The sequence below is a fragment of the Thamnophis sirtalis genome, unplaced genomic scaffold, assembly GCF_051295495.1.
Source record: "Thamnophis sirtalis isolate CommonGarterSnake01/CBP01778 unplaced genomic scaffold, rThaSir2_p1.2 scaffold_2, whole genome shotgun sequence".
Lineage (NCBI taxonomy): Eukaryota > Metazoa > Chordata > Lepidosauria > Squamata > Natricidae > Thamnophis > Thamnophis sirtalis.
In genome coordinates this window covers 72,971,228-72,987,465 of record NW_028261382.1, presented here as the reverse complement: position 1 = coordinate 72,987,465, position 16,238 = coordinate 72,971,228, and the positions used below count along the sequence as shown (strand labels likewise).

The window sequence follows — 16,238 nt, the reverse complement described above, 5'->3', positions numbered from 1 at the left end:
GTCTTCTTCCTTCCTCCCCCTGCAAGTATTTCAGGATCTGGCTTTGAACTCTGAGGAACATCAGCACGACAGTGAAAGAGTTAGCAGGATGGTACCAAATTCATAGAAGACGAATTTAAGATGTTTCTACTCCTTGAGGCTCTTTGAAGGCACCAGGGAAGCCGAAGCAAGAATGACCCTTTGGTGCAACACTTTTCCGATCGACTATGTAGAACAGGGTAGGACTTCTTTTTTTTACCCAAAAAGTTTTTTTTTGTATTTTTAATCTCATACATACATTTGCCAATATATATTCTCATGGTTATTATTAACATTGTGTATTAACAATTTTAAATATTTATTTTTCCATATAAAAGTTGAACTATTTAATCGGGATTGCTTTGCTTACCATCCCATACACCTATTTTATCACAACCCTGTTTTTCTTTCCTTTTCTCCCTCCCTTCTGTCTTCTCTACTTCGTTCTTTCTTCCTCTCCTTCCTTTTTTCTCCATCCCCTTCCTCTCCTCTTCTTCCCCTTCCTACCCTCTCTCCTACTCTGACTTCGCCTCCCTGTCCTCCTTTCCTCTCCTTTCCTCTTTCTTCTTTCCCTCTCCTTTCCTCTCTTCCTTTCCCCTTTCTATTGTTGCGATTGCATATTTTCCTCTTCCATCTGGTGTATTTTTGGGATGATGTTCCAGCAAACCCGGGGGAACAGGGCAGGGCTTCTGTTGGGTAGCAAAAAAATGTCACTTAACTATACCAGAGTCTTAGCAGTTGGTGGTATCCTACAAGGACTTTTTTTGGGTGGGGGGGGAGAGACTATTATTTTGGGGGAGTTTTTGGTGTTATCAATCTATTTTTAGGAGTTGGAATTCTTTGGGGGGGGAAGCTGGGTTTTTTTTGGGAGAAGTTGGCCCTAATTTCTTGGTAGTTGATTGTGGTGGCTTTGGGACAGTTGCTTTTGGTGTTTTCTTAGCAAATGGCTTCTTTGAGGCGGTGGGTGACACTTTCTTCAGAGTCGATGGTGGCACTTTCTTCAGAGTTGTTGGCTTCACTTTCTTCAGAGTCGTTGGTTTTACTTTCTTCAGAGTTGTTGGCACTTTCTTCAGTGGTGTTGGTGGACCTTTCTTCAGAGATGTTGTCGATACTTTCTTCAACATGGTTGTTGGAAGTTTAGTTGCTGATGATGTTTTCTTGAGAGATGTCGTTGGCACTTTTTGGGGAACTGCTGGAGGCTTTTTCTTGACAGCTCCTGGTGGTCCTTTCTTGGGAGCTCCTGGTGGCCCTTTCTTAGAAGCTCCTGGTGGTCCTTTCTTGGAAGCTCTTGGTGGCCCTTTCTTAGAAGCTCCTGGTGGTCCTTTCTTGGAAGCTCCTGGTGGTCCTTTCTTGGGAGCTCCTGGTGGTCCTTTCTTGGGAGCTCCTGGTGGCCCTTTCTTGGGAGCTCCTGGTGGTCCTTTCTTGGGAGCTCCTGGTGGTCCTTTCTTGGAAGATGCTGGTGGCAATGACACTGTTGAAATTGTATGCATTATTTCTGAGGTTGTCCGTGCTATTTGAACGCTTGTGTTAATATTATTCTTCAGAGACTGCTTGGGCCAAGATGGACCATGTAATTTCATTGGATTGACCAACTTCATGGCCAGATAACCCTGAGTAAAGAAAGTTAGAAGATGGATGAAACCAATGAAAGCTAAACTTTATAATCTCCCTCCCTCCTTCCTCCCTCCCTCCCAGTGGTGGGATTAAAAATGTTTTACTACTGGTTCTGTGGGCATGGCTTGGTAAACATGGCAGGGGAAGGATACTGCAAAATTCCCATTCCAGGGGAAGGATACTGTAAGATCTTCATTCCCTCCCTGCTCCAGGGGAAGGTTACTGCAATCACCCCATTTCCTACCAATCAGCTGGAAACTCGGGAGGCAGAGAATAGATGGGGGCAGGGCCAGCCAGAGGTGGTATTTTCTGGTTCTCTGAACTACTCAAAATTTCCACTCCCGGTTCTCCAGAACTGGTCAGAACCTGCTGAATACCAGCTCTGCTCCCTCCCCCTCCCCATATGACTGAAAGAGCCCCTCCCCTACTACTTATAGTGCATGATTCCCCTTCAAGGTTACATTTTCAAATTTTTTTCCCCCTCAGAAAACTTACTGGCGCTGAGTAGATGAAATCGATGAACAGCCAGATCACCAGCAGGATGCAGATAAAAATTAGGATCTTCCATTTACTCTTCTGCCATACAATAAAATGAATGCTCTTTAAGGGGGCTGTGAACCATAGGAAAGAGGTCTCCGGCCTCCTAGTTTGGGGGAGAAGAAGGAAGAAAGAAGAGGTGGCAAGACAGCAGCTGTATTCAGATGAATAGATTAACAGAGTTGGAAGGGACCTCGTAGGTCATCTAGTCCAACCTCCCACCCCAGGAAACCCTACACCATCTCTGACAGAAGGCAGTCGAATCTCTTCTTGAAAGCCTCCAGTGACGAAGCTCCCATAACTTCCAAAGGCAACTTTTGTTCCATGGGTTGATCGTTCTCACTGTCAGAAAATTCCTCCTTATTTCCAGGTTGAATCTCTCCTTGATCAGTTGCCATCCATTGTTCCTTGTTTGGCCTTTGGGTGCTTTGGGAAATAGCTTGGCCCCCCGCCCTCTCTGTGGCAGCCCCTCAAATATTGGAAGATGCTCTCCTTATCTTCACTAGACTAGCCATGCCCAGTTCCTGCAACCCTCCATTGTAGGTTTTAGCCTCCTGTCTCCTAATCATCCTGGTTGCTCTTTTTTCATCTTAGCTCCATTCACCCTTCATTGCTTATGCTCAACCATCAGATGAAGACCAGGGAGAAGAAAACTTGGCTTTTTTGATCCCTTGCCATTAATTTATGTTTCATCCCAGACTCTAGAGTTGCAGGAGTCCACAATGGGGTCACTGGGGCATTGGGAGAAACATACATTGCCCATTGCATCTACCAGACTTCTGCCAAAGATTGTGGTTTCTCTGAGGATACATTTTCCAGAGTCTTTTAACCCCTAGACCGGGTCAGGTAACTAATTAGGATAAAGATGGCTTAATTTGCACCCTCCTTCCTGTCTGTTGAGATTCTCAATCATCCAGGTCATGGTTGCCCCTAAGGTGCAATCCCAAAAGGTAACGGTGGCGCAGTGGTTAGAGTGCAGTAGTGCAGGCTAACTCTGCCCACAACCAGGAGTTTGATCCTCCTTCCATTCTTCCAAGATGGGTCAAATTAGGACTCTGATTGTTGGGGGCTATAGGCTGACACTGTAAACTGCTTAGAGAGGGCTATAAAAGCACTGTGAAGCTGTATATAAGTCTAAGTGCTGTTGCCCGCCTTCCTTCCTTCCTTCCTCATTCCCTTTCTCTTTCCTAGTGCCACAGTGGTTAGAATGCAGAAGAAAGGAGGAAGGAGAGGAGGAAAGAAGAAGGCAGAGAAGGGAGGTTGAGAAAATGGAAGGAGCAAGGTTGTTGCAAAATAAGATGGAAGCATGGGGTGGCAAGAAAGTGACCCAAACTGTATTCTATATATTTGTAAGAAAATAACATTGAAGATTGATTAATAGATAAATGTTAATAGTAATTATAAGAGTGTATATTTGTGAATGAATTTGAAAGAGAAAAATAAAAAAACTTTTTTAAAAAATAATAATAATAATAATAATAATAATAATAATAATAATAATAATAATAATAATAATAATAATAAAGAATGCAGCATTGCAGGCTGACTCTGCCCACAGCCAGGAGTTCGATCCTAATTGGCTCAAGGTTGACTCAGACTAGAGGCTGACATTGTAAACCATGTAGATGGGTTGTAAAGCGACATATAAGTCTAAGTGCTATTGCTAACTGGATTTTTTTCTTGAAAACCTTTCGGTAGTTAGGTTCCCCAACTACCAAGAAATCAGGGCCAACTTCACCCAAGAAAGAGAACTAAAGAAGCTTCTTGGATGAGAAGCAAAATGTTTTCAAAGGGGAAAAAAACAATCAAGTAAGTCCAGTTGCCCTTTGAAAAAGCACCTCTTTCCTGCCTCAAAATCTGCCAGTCCCTATGACCGGTGGCGTGAGGCTTACAGCTTCCTTCCATACTGTCTCAAGATGAGAGGCGTCACAATTCTGAGGACAGCCAGCCCTCCGCGAGGCTTTATATCAGAGGACCCCCGTGTTCTGATCTTACTCTGGTGGCTTCAGAAAGGGGTTTGCATTGGGTTCTTCCCTTCCTCTCCCAGCTGGAAACTCGTCGGCCTCCAGATCGGTCAGCAACTCCAGAGACATTTCAATCTTACCCTAGGAAGCCAGAGAAACACAAGAACATAAGTTGGGGTAAAACATCATTCTGGGTGGGCTTGAAAATAGAATAACAGAGTTGGGAGGGACCTTGGAGGTCTTCTACTCCAACCCCATTTAAGCAGGAAAGTCTACACCATTTCAGACAAGTGGTTGTCCAACATCTTCTTAAAAACTTCCAGAGTTGGCGCATTCACAACTTCCGGTGGCAGGCTGTTCCACTGATTAATTGTTCTAACTGTCAGGAAATTTCTCCTCAGTTCTAAGTTGCTTCTCTCCTTGATTAGTTTCCACCCATTGCTTCTTGATCTGACTCCCTCCCTCAGACAGTCACTAAATGAACTGTTGTAAGTTGAGAACTACCTATAATTGGATGTTTTAAAGATATCCTACTACAGTAAGACACCCCCCCCCCCATCCTCAATCTCTTCCTGACTTACGGACACTCGCGGCTTGTCTTTCTCAATGACGATGCAGGGCCACCAGCCTCTCATATTCCTTTGGGTGAAGAGGGAAATGCATTTTTGTTTCCGTCGGCGAAAAGGAGTGGACGAGCTGGCCTTCCCGCTATCGTCCTGCAGGACTTTCAAACTGCAATCCCGAGGCCGCTTGGCAGGTCGTGGGATGCTGGTTAAGTTCATTTCCAGATTGCCTACAGAAGGAATGAAAATATAAGGTCTCATGTGTCAAGTTTCCATTAAATGCCCTAATTGATTCATTGAATCTTGAGCCAAATTTCAAAAGAGAAACCAGTCATTTATTAGGAGCATTTTGGCAATGCCTGTTTTGTGCAGTCAGATTTTAGCCTTATTTTAAATATAGCCGTTCCTTTCCTCCCCTCAGTCTTATTGGGGCATCACATTCCCCAATGAGGTGCACCTCTCCCAAGTCTGCTGTGATAATCTGAGATCCGACTACCCAAATGTATGCATCGTATGTGCTCCCCACCCCTCTTTCCTCACTGTCAACTTTAGGAATTCACATTCTGCCTTGGGCAGGCGGTTGGACCAGAAGTCCTCCAAGGCCCCTTCCAACCCTTCCATGTTCTGTGGTCCTGTTCTGATCCAGATCCCAAACACCACAAACACTCTAAAGTGAACTCAAAGATTCCTTTATTTGTAGCGCCAGCAGCCCCGGTAAAGTTTCTCTTTCACGTCAGGCTAACAAGTCTGTCCATCTGGAAGATAAATAGTTGTCTGCCACATCTATTCATTTCATCCCTTCTTTACCCAGAGCGCTCTCTCTCAGAGGCAACTTCTGGAGGCAACATGTTCCACTAATTAATTGTTCTCCCTGTTAGAAAATTTCTCCTCAGTTCTAAGTTGCTTCTCTCCTTGATTAGTTTCCACCCATTGCTTCTTTTCCTCCCTTCAGGTGGTTTGGAGAATAGTTTGACTCCCTCTTCTTTGTGGCAGCCCCTGAGATATTGGAACACTGCTATCATGTCTCCCCTAGTCCTTCTTTTCATTAAACTAGACATACCCAATTCCTGCAACTGTTCTTCATATGTTTTAGTCTCCAGGCCTTTAATCATCTTAGTTGCTCTTCTCTGCACTCTTTCTAGAGTCTCCACATCTTTTTTACATCATGGCGACCAAAACTGAATGCAGTATTCCAAGTGTGGCCTTACCAAGGCCTTATAATGTGGTATCATCATCATCATCATCATCATCATCATCATCATCATCATCATCATCATCATCATCATCATCATTTAACAACTTCATAATTTCTTTTGGAGTGGAGTCTGAACAACTGAATGGAGCTAGCAGAGCGTTTAATAGCCAGATGCCCTTCCTGTCGCCAGTGGAGAGCTTTGTTCAGCAGCTATACTCTCCTTCATACAAAATGAGCTTATCCGAGAGGGAAATCTTATTGAGAAGCAGCAGAAAACATCATCCCAAGAGTCCTCATCACATTCAAAAAAAATCTTACCTATGAAATCGTCAGCTGAGAATTTATCATTATCCCACACCTGGATGATAAGTTTTGGAGGTACCTTCTGCATGGTCTCATCCAGACTCCAAAAATGTTGCTGCAAGAAAAATGGAAGGGAGGAAAATAGCGTAATAAGATGAAAACGCTAAAAGGAGAGATTGTGATGGACGTCCCCTTGAATGCTTGAGAAGAAAGGGGTAGGTAAATGAAATAGGTGAACCGAGCACCTGTCAAAACTGATTCTTCTGGAGAAGATGCTTTGATCAGATCAATCGGAGGAAAAATTAAAATTGTGCTATCAATCCTTAAAGTTATTATAGGACAATAATTCCTTCCTTCCTCCCCCTCTTTCTTTCTTTCTTTCTTTCTTTCTTTCTTTCTTTCTTTCTTTCTTTCTTTCTTTTTTCTTTCTTTTATTCCTTCTCTCCTGTTCGCCTTTCCTCCCTCCCTCCCTCTCTCTCTCTTTCTTCCTTTCTCTTCCTTCCTTCCTTAATTCCTCTCTCGCTCTTTCTCTCTCTCTTTTCTTTGTTTTCCTCCCTCCCTTCTTCCTCTCTATTTTTCTTTCTCTTCCTTCTTTTTTCCTTCCTTCCTTAATTCCTCTCTCATGCTTTCTCTCTCTTTTCTTTTTTTCCTCCCTCTCTCCTGCTCTTTCTTTCTTTCTTTCTTTCCTCTCTTTCTTCTTTCTTTTCCTTCCTTGCTTCCTTCCCTCCCTCATCCCTCCTTCTCTCCCTCCATCCTTCCTCCTCCTTTCCCCATGCAGACCTGTGATTCTCTTTTTGGGCACTTGGCAATTGGCTCACCTTTACAGCTCTTTGAACCATCCTGAGGTCCCATGACTGTGATTTCTGATATTTTTTTTTGCCAGCTTCTGGCATTTACTTCTGGTTCCCAGGAAGAAAACATCCATTGGGGAAAACTAAGCTGTTAACAGGTGTATTGACCTGGCTTCCCCAAGATCACAAAAGGGGATAACGGGACCTAACAATGGTCATAAATTCGAACCTGTTGTCCAGCGTTTGAATTTTGATCACGTAATCATGGGAATGTTGCAAAGGCCGTAACTGGGAAAAGCCATCTTAAGTCTCATTTTTCAGTGCTGTTGTAACTTTGAACGGTCACTAAATGAACTGTGGTAAACTGAGGACTCTGTGTACTCTTGCTGCTTAGGAAAAGTCTAGAAAGTCCATCATTGCACAGGTCCCTGGTCTGTCTCAGAAGGTGGCAGCATTTCACCATCTTTGGGCTTGGAAGAGGATGGCTAATGCTTGGATCAAGATCACCGGAAATTTCCCAGCTGAAAGTGAAACTGGGAAATTTTAAAAATAATAACAGTGAAAGAAGTCAGGGGCTTCTCCATACAATCCCTAGGAGTCAAAACGGTCTGGCAGGACTTTGGAAAATGGAACGTAATTCTAACAGCACCAAGGACCCCCTCCAAACCTTGTTTCTGGTGTCATCTTCAAGTTTCTACCTTATTTATTTGCATCCCACCTGTGCTAGTTTTACAAATAGATCAAGGTGGTGCGCATATCCAGCACATACCTTCCTCCTCTTACTTTCCCCCCACAACAATAATCCTGTGAGGTGGGTTGGGGAGCGAGAGAGGAGAGGGGGAGGGAGAGGAGAGAGAGAGAGGGAGGGAGAGAGAGGAAGAAAGGGAGGGAGGAAGGGAGGGAGAGAGAGAGGGAGGGAGGGAGAGAAAGAGGGAGAGAGACTGACCCAAAGTCATCCAGCTGAATGACATGGCTAAGGTGGGACTTGAACTCATGATCTTTCTAGCCTGGTGTCTTAACCAATCTAGTTCTTCAAAGAGTTGGATTTCAGTCTCCTGAAGGGCATTACAAAGGGCAAATGAGATTACACACACACACACAGGGGGAGGGAGGGAGGGAGAGGGAAAGAGGGAGAGGGAAAAACAGACAAAGGGAGAAAGAGAAAAAGAGGGGGAGAGGGAAAGAGAAAGAGAGGGATAGAGAGGGAGGGAGGGAGAGAGAGGAGGAGAGAAAGAGAAAAAGAGGGAGAGAGATGGAGTGGGAGGGAGGGAGAGGCAGAGAGAAAGAGAGGGAGAGAAAGGAGGAGAGAGGGAGGGAGAGGGAAAGAGGGAGGGAGAGAGGGAGAGAGGAGAGAGGAAAGAGAGAAAAAGAGAAAGAGAGGGAGAGAGAAAGGGAGGGAGAGGAAAAGAAGGAAGGAGAAAGAAGGAGAGAGAGAGAGGGAGGGAGAGGGCAGGGAAGAGAAAGAGAACTAAAAGCCAACTTATGCCCCACCTTTTTAGTGAGGACACAAACTTGCTCCATAGGCAAATAATCCAGCGTGAATATGAATCGCCAGTTGAAGTTGCCTTCTCCTGCCAAGGACCTATAGTGGACATCAGTTCTTTGCTTGTCTTCTTCCTGGCCGTCCAGCCATCTGGAACCAAAACAAAGGAAATATTTTCAGAAATATTTTCAGTCAACCCAAAAGTGGGGATTGGATTTCATGAAGGTTCATGATGTAACTGGGTTCTCCATCTGGGGCCAGCCATGGGTGGCATTTGCCAATTCTCTGAACTACTCAAAATTTCCACTGCCGGTTCTCCAGAACCTGTCAGAACTTGCTGGATTTCACCCCTGTCTCATACCCTTTCACGTAGATGTCACTCATCTTGTCTCCAAAGATATTGGTATCTTCCAGATCCACATCTTTTGTGTTCCAAATTATGCAGCGGAGTTCAAATCTAGAAAGAAGAGAAAAGAAGATGACTTTAGAATGGTTGAGAGTGAACTTGAACCTGGATCTTCCCATTCCTAGCTCAACGAGGCCACCACTATCCCACTCTAATTCTTGGGGGCGCCAGCTACATTTGGGCATCCCTTGAACATAGAATCGGCTAAAAGTCTGTGGAGACTTTCAGTCATCCAGGCCCTGGTCTTCCCAAAGGTGCTTTTTTCAGGAGGTAACTGGACTTTCTGGTTTTTTCTTTTGAAGATGTTTTGCTTCTCATCCAAGAAGCTTCTTCGGCTCTGACAGGACAGTGGGGAATGGAAGGATTGATACTCCTTGCAGACAGAGTTGGTCATTTGCATCCTTTTAGAGGGTTGTTAAGGCCACTTGGAGGTTCATCCTTCCATTCCCTACCATCAAGCCAAGAGCTAAAGAAGCTTCTTGAATAAAAAGCGAAACGTCTATACAGTTTGGGATGAACACCCTTTGAATGATGTGGGACAGAGGTGGTATTCAGCAGGTTCTGACCAGTTCTGGAGAACTGGTAGCAGAAATTTATTGGGAGAGAATGGGGATTGTGCAATATCCTTCCTTTGGAGTAGGGAGGGAATGGAGAATTTACAGTATCCTTTCCCTAGAGTGGGGAGGGAATGGGGATTTTGCAGTATCCTTCCCCTGGAGCGTGACCCGTCAAAAGCGCGGACGGCAAAAGCGCGATCGACAAAATCGCGCCTTTGACGTCATCACAGCGCGACGAAAAAGATCGAAAAATTCAAATAAAAATTAATAAAAATTAAATTAAAGCAAGCCGATTCACATAAAGGTAAGGGTTAGGGTTAGGGTTAGGGTTAGGGTTAGGTTAAGGGTTAGGGTTAGCTTTAGAGCGTTAGCGTTAGCGTTAGGGTTAGGATAAGGGTTAGCGTTAGGTTTTTCGTTACTTTAACGGTTAGGTTTTGGGTTAGGTTTAGGGTTAGGTTAAGAGTTAGGTTTAGGGTTAGGTTTAGGGTTAGGTTTGGGGGGCTTAGGGTAAGGTTTTCGCTTTATTTTTACAATTTTTCGATCTTTTTCGTCACGCTGTGATGACGTCACAGCGCGCTTTTGTCGAGCGCGATTTTGTCCTACGCGCTTTTGTGGTGGAACCCCCCTGGAGTGCGGAAGCTAACTCTAAGGTAAGTTTATCCATCTTTGTGCAATCAAGAATCTTTTGGATTATCAGTCTGTTGGCATGGTATCACTTTTCCAACATTGTGTAAGGGCTATTCTTGCTGCTGTAATTATGTGCAAATTTAAATATTTTATCTCTTTCATATACTTTCCCTTAATAATCCCCAGAAGGAACAATTCTGCTTTGAGTGTTTGAGAGTTTGAGTGTTTGAGAGTTTGAGTGTTTGAGAGTTTGAGTGTTTGAGAGTTTGAGTGTTTGAGAGTTTGTAATTTCCTGTAACCATTTTTGTATTTTAATCCAACCTTTTTTTATCTTTCGGGCATGGCCACCATGCATGAAAGAAGGTACCCTGCACCTCAAACTGTGTTCCTAATGGTCAGTTCCAGCATCCCGCTCCCTCCTTCTTCCAACTGGGTGACCTTGAAGCAGCTTCTCGAGATGGCACAGCACCTACTTTTGATTTTTCAAGCATTCCACCCCCCTTCATCCCCTTTCTCCATAGTTTGTGGCAGATTGTCACCACATATCAGCGAAGCACAAGCAAGCTTGAGGTGGCAGTAGACATTTAGTTTTGTTGTGTATATTGACTTTACACAAATTGGCAGGACCTACGTTTTGGGCTTCCGTGGGGTGATATCAAAAGAAGGTCCTGGGTCACCCAAGTAGAGTGGGAAGATGTCCACCCACATCTGCAATTTTCCCTGGATAGGAGAGAGGTACAGGATTCACAAGATAATATCCACAACGATAGATTTGCTGGACTGCCTGATTCTTCTTTCTCTCAGCTAACAAATACAGTGTAAAAATCTGAGATGAAGGTTTACCTGGTCAATTCCAGGTAGAGCTGGGTCATAGAGGGTGCGAGTTTCTACGTGTTCAGAGACCAAACCGCATGTCCGGAGAAGGTGGAGGGCCATACGTTCTTTGGCAGGTCCCAGATGTCCATGTGAAGCTATATTGGTCTCTGAAAGGAGGAAACCTAAGATGAAATCCCATCAAACTCAACTGGAGGCTTTGAGTAGGCAAGGCATTCATTACTTTAGTTTTAAAAGTGGGGATAAAAGGAAGAATATGAAAATATCTAAGGTAGGTTTCAGTGAAAGTAAGGAGCTCCAAAATGTTCATTCCCTTTCCTTTCCCTTTCCTTTTGGCCAGGAGAAGGATGATAGTGTTGTGGCCTGCCAACTGCCAGCAGAGCTGGCAGCAGATTCAGACAATGAGGAGGTTGGGGAAGAACGGGTCAGTTTTGGGGCTTGGGGAAGGCTCTGATTGATGCTCTGTATCGGACACTTAGAGCCAGGGCCGTCCAACATTTCCTAGCCACCAGAGAGGCAGCTGCCTTTGGAGTCAGAGATATGAGGAGGTGGAGGAACAGCTGGGGCCTGTTCCAGATGTGCGTATGCACAGAGCAGATAGGAGAGGTGAACAACGGAGGACAAGGAGTCGACTTGGAAAGCAAAGCACGCCTGGATGCTGAATGGCCCCTCCTTGGCTGGGGAATAAATAGAAGGAAAGGGGAGTGGTGGTTGTAGGAGACAACAGTTCGTATTTCTGAAGATTTTGCTGATTGTGTTTCGTGTCACAGAGACTGCTTGCATGAACTTAATTTGCGGCATTTCAGCTGGGAGCTCATGGCTCTGCAATTATCCCAAGGAACTGATAAGGTCTGTTATACTGCAGTTAACTCCGTGCATTACTCTTGCCTGAGAATCCTAGTTGCCAACCTCCCCTTCCAAATTGTGATGCTCTCTACCCGTTCTTGAGTTGCTAGAAAGCTACGCGGCCAAATTAGTTGTCTGCAATGCTCATTCCTACTCTACCTCCGATTGTTCCCAGTGCCTACCAGTGATAAAAATGAAACATCAAATGTCGGAATAAAGTGAAAACATTAATTCCGGTCCTGTTAAGAAGAACTGAATCCATCACATTTGAGGAAGGAGAATGAAATGAAGACATGGGGACGTGGTGGGAAAAAAGATGCTAGATCATATCTATACTTGCCAGTTTGGATTACTGATTAAGAACCAGGCTAGAAAATGGAAGACTATGAGTCCTGCTTTAGCCATGAAAGCCAGCTGGGTGATTTTGGGCCAATCACTAGGAGATAGTGAGCTCTAGTCCCCGATTTATCCATGAAATCCAATTGTGTGATTTTGGGCCAATCACTAGGAGACAGTGAGTTCTAGTCCTGCTTTAGTCATGAAAGCCAGCTGGGCGATTTTGGGCCAATCACTAGAAGACAGTGAGTTCTAGTCCCCGCATTAGCCATGAAAGCCAGCTGGGTGATTTTGGGCCAATCACTAGGAGACAGTGAGTTCTAGTCCCGCTTTAGCCATGAAAGCCAGCTGGGTGATTTTGGGCCAAACACTAGGAGACAGTGAGTTCTACCCACTTAGGTATGAAAGCCAGCTGGGTGATTTTGGGCCAATCACCAGGAGACAGTGAGTTCTAGTCCTGCTTTATCCATGAAATCTAACTGTGTGATTTTGGGCCAATCACTAGGAGACAGTGAGTTCTAGTCCCGTTTTATCCATGAAATCAAACTGTGTGATTTTGGGCCAATCACAAGGAGACAGTGAGTTCTAGTCCCGCTTTATCCATGAAATCCAACTATGTGATTTTGGGCCAATCACAAGGAGACAGTGAGTTCTAGTCCCGCTTTAGCCATGAAATCCAACTGTGTGATTTTGGGCCAATCACTAGGAGACAGTGAGTTCTAGTCCCCGCTTTAGCCTTGAAAGTCAGCTGGGTGATTTTGGGCCAATCACCAGGAGACAGTGAGTTCTAGCCCACTTAGGTATGAAAGCCAGCTGAGTGCTTCTGGGCCAGTCTCTCTTTCTCAGTCCAACCCACCTCACAAGACTGTTGTTGTGAGGAACATAGGAGGAACAAGGCATGTTGGATACATCCACTGCCTTGACATATGTAAAAATAATAAAAGTATGATAGAAATAAATAAACAAAATGGGACGCTGTCTCAACGTAACGACACCTTCAATCAAGCTCATTGTTGGTGACCACAAGGAAACTTATTATTTCAGCTATGTGCATTTGCCAGCAATGGGAATTCTGGGAAGTCCATACAAACATGCCAAAGTTGAGGCACATGGCCCCAAAGTATACAGCACTGACAGTTGCATGTAAACTTACCAAAGTCAGAGAGCAGGTAAGTTCTCCCCATGAAAACAGCTTTGGTTCCATCTTCACTTATCACCGTCTGAGGCAAGCTTTTGGCCTGAGTATGATTTTCCAAGAGTTCACTTGGAAGAAGCTGATCTCTCCACTGTGTGGGGCCAGTCCTGCAAGAGGGGTGAAATTCAGCAAGTTCTGACAGGTTCTGAAGAACCGGAGGGAATAGAGATTTTGCAGTATCCTTCCCCTGGAGTGGGAAGGGAATGGGGATTTTGCAGTATCCTTCCCCTGGAGTGGGGAGGGAATAGAGATTTTGGAGTATCCTTCTCCTGAAGTGGGGAGGGAATGAGGATTTTTGCAGTATCCTTCCCCTGGAGTGGGAAGGGAATGGGGATTTTGCAGTATCCTTCCCCTGGAGTGGGGAGGGAATAGAGATTTTGGAGTATCCTTCCCCTGGAGTGGGGAGGGAATGGAGATTTTGCAGTTTCCTTCCCCTGGAGTGGGGAGGGAATGGGGATTTTGCAGTATCCTTCCCCTGGAGTGGTGAAGGGAATGGAGATTTTGCAGTACCCTTCTCCTGGAGTGGGGAGGGAATGGAGATTTTGCAGTATCCTTCCCCTGGAGTGGTGAAGGGAATGGAGATTTTGCAGTTTCCTTCCCCTGGAGTGGGGAGGGAATGGGGATTTTGCAGTATCCTTCCCCTGGAGTGGTGAAGGGAATGGGGATTTTGCAGTATCCTTCTCCTGAAGTGGGGAGGGAATGCGGATTTTTGCAGTATCCTTCCCCTGGAGTGGGGAGGGAATGCGGATTTTTGCAGTATCCTTCTCCTGAAGTGGGGAGGGAATGGGGATTTTGCAGTATCCTTCCCCTGGAGTGGGGAGGGAATAGAGATTTTGCAGTATCCTTCCCCTGGAGTGGGGAGGGAATGCGGATTTTTGCAGTATCCTTCCCCTGGAGTGGTGAAGGAAATGGAGATTTTGCAGTATCCTTCCCCTGGAGTGGGAAGGGAATGGAGATTTTGCAGTATCCTTCCCCTGGAGTGGGAAGGGAATGGGGATTTTGCAGTATCCTTCTCCTGGAGTGGGGAGGGAATGGAGATTTTGGAGTATCCTTCCCCTGGAGTGGGGAGGGAATGGAGATTTTGCAGTTTCCTTCCCCTGGAGTGGGGAGGGAATGGGGATTTTGCAGTATCCTTCCCCTGGAGTGGGGAAGGGAATGGAGATTTTGCAGTATCCTTCCCCTGGAGCAGGGAGGGAATGGAGATTTTGCAATATCTTTCCCCTTAACTGGGGAGGGAATGGGGATTTTGCAGTATCCTTCTCCTGAAGTGGGGAGGAATGCGGATTTTTGCAGTATCCTTCCCCTGGAGTGGGAAGGGAATGGGGATTTTGCAGTATCCTTCCCCTGGAATGGGGAGGGAATAGAGATTTTGCAGTATCCTTCCCCTGGAATGGGGAGGGAATGGAGATTTTGGAGTATCCTTCTCCTGAAGTGAGGAGGGAATGCGGATTTTGCAGTATCCTTCCTCCAGCGGTGGGGAAGGAATGGAGATTTTACAGTATCCTTCTCCTGCCCCACCAAGCCACACCCACAGAACTGGTAGTAAAAAAAATTGAATTTCACCACTGGATCAAACAATGTTTTTAGAGAGAATTTTCAGAAAGATGGTGCTTTTTCTTGAAACTATCACTTCAGTAGAGGACAACTGAGATGCAAGGGAAGTCTTTATCTAACCCACTGCTCAAGCAGGAGGCCCTATTCCCTTCCAGACCAATGGCTGTTCAATCTCTTCTTGAAAACCTCCAGTGATGGAGCATCCACAACTTCTGGAGGCAAACTGTTCCACTGGTTGATTGTTCTCACTCTCTGGAAATGTCTCCTTAGTTCTAGGTTGGAACTCGCTTTGTTAAGTTTCTATCTGTAACTTCTTCTCCTGCCTTCAGGTGTTTTGGAGAATAGGTTGACCCCCTCTTCTCTGTGGCAGCCCCTCAAATATTGGAAGACTGCCTTCATGTCATCCCTAGTCCTTCTTTTTTGTTAGACTAGACCTGTGATGGTGAACCTATGGCACATGTGCCCCAAGTGGCATGCAGAGCCATGTCGCCTGGCAAATGTGGCATCACCTATTCCTTTTACGGTTTTCTGGCACATATGCGTGCACAAGAATCAGCTGGCCTTTCTGCCTGCAGCAGTGCGGGAAACTGCAAGAGCCGGTCTTCCATTTTCTGGGCGTGAGCACACACGTCAGCCAGCTGATTGGTGCATGCGCATGCCTGGCAGTAACCAGAAGATTTGCTGGATGATGCACATGTGTGGAAACCATTCATTTTCCAGCGCATGCATGCTCCCTGGGCAACTGCTCTTCCTGGTTGCGGCCCATAAGAGACTTGCGCGCAAAGTGCTACCTTTTTGGCACCTGGTGCCGCCTGCCCGTGTCTGTGCTTCACTGGACTAGAGGTTTCCAGTTCCTACCTATGGTAGGTGAAAGCAACCTAAACTTCTAAAGTTGGGAAGATGTTCCTGGGAATTTCTGGGAGATAACTCCCCAAACATCTGGAAGCTGCTAGGATGAGAAAGATGGAATTACTCGGGAATATAGCCTTAGTACTTACACACAGTAAGTCTGTGGCAGCCCACAGTTGGCCCCGTAATGAGACATGAGCCGATCCTCCAAGTCTATGGTGGTGTCCCCAACTATGTCATCAGGTGAAAAGAGGTCAAAATCAAATAATGAGATCTTCAGGTCCTTTTCTAATGGGATGGTACATGTGAGTTCATAGATTCTTGGAAGACCACCAAAAAAGAAGAAGAAGAAAATATAAGTGCACCACTCCTACCCATTCTGGTATCTTCCCTCGCAGAATTGATTGCAAGAATAGGCTTCTAGGGATTTGGGGAGCTGTGACCCCAATAGTCTCCCCCCCATTTAAATTTTTTAAAATTCTCTTACATACCATTTTAAGTATACATTCACATAATTGTTATTCTTTACATTTGACATTCTTATACCTTTGTTATTTCATTTAATA

At 45.2% G+C, this 16,238-nt stretch overlaps 1 protein-coding gene across 1 annotated transcript in view; it reads right to left on the bottom strand.

Annotated features, from left to right (window-relative positions):
* Positions 1–423: 423 nt before the first annotated feature.
* Positions 424–16,238, bottom strand: part of LOC106542907 (myoferlin) — an 83,333-nt gene continuing 67,518 nt past the window's right edge. The window contains exons 32-42 of the mRNA XM_087703498.1: positions 15,822–15,992; positions 13,228–13,376; positions 10,902–11,041; positions 10,690–10,778; positions 8,830–8,925; positions 8,477–8,618; positions 6,210–6,309; positions 4,715–4,926; positions 4,165–4,274; positions 2,128–2,275; positions 424–1,628 (exon numbers count right to left, since the gene is read on the bottom strand). Of these exons, the coding sequence (XP_087559624.1) occupies positions 831–1,628; positions 2,128–2,275; positions 4,165–4,274; positions 4,715–4,926; positions 6,210–6,309; positions 8,477–8,618; positions 8,830–8,925; positions 10,690–10,778; positions 10,902–11,041; positions 13,228–13,376; positions 15,822–15,992 (2,155 nt within the window). The 3' untranslated portion in view covers positions 424–830. The remainder of the gene's footprint in view (positions 1,629–2,127; positions 2,276–4,164; positions 4,275–4,714; positions 4,927–6,209; positions 6,310–8,476; positions 8,619–8,829; positions 8,926–10,689; positions 10,779–10,901; positions 11,042–13,227; positions 13,377–15,821; positions 15,993–16,238) is intronic.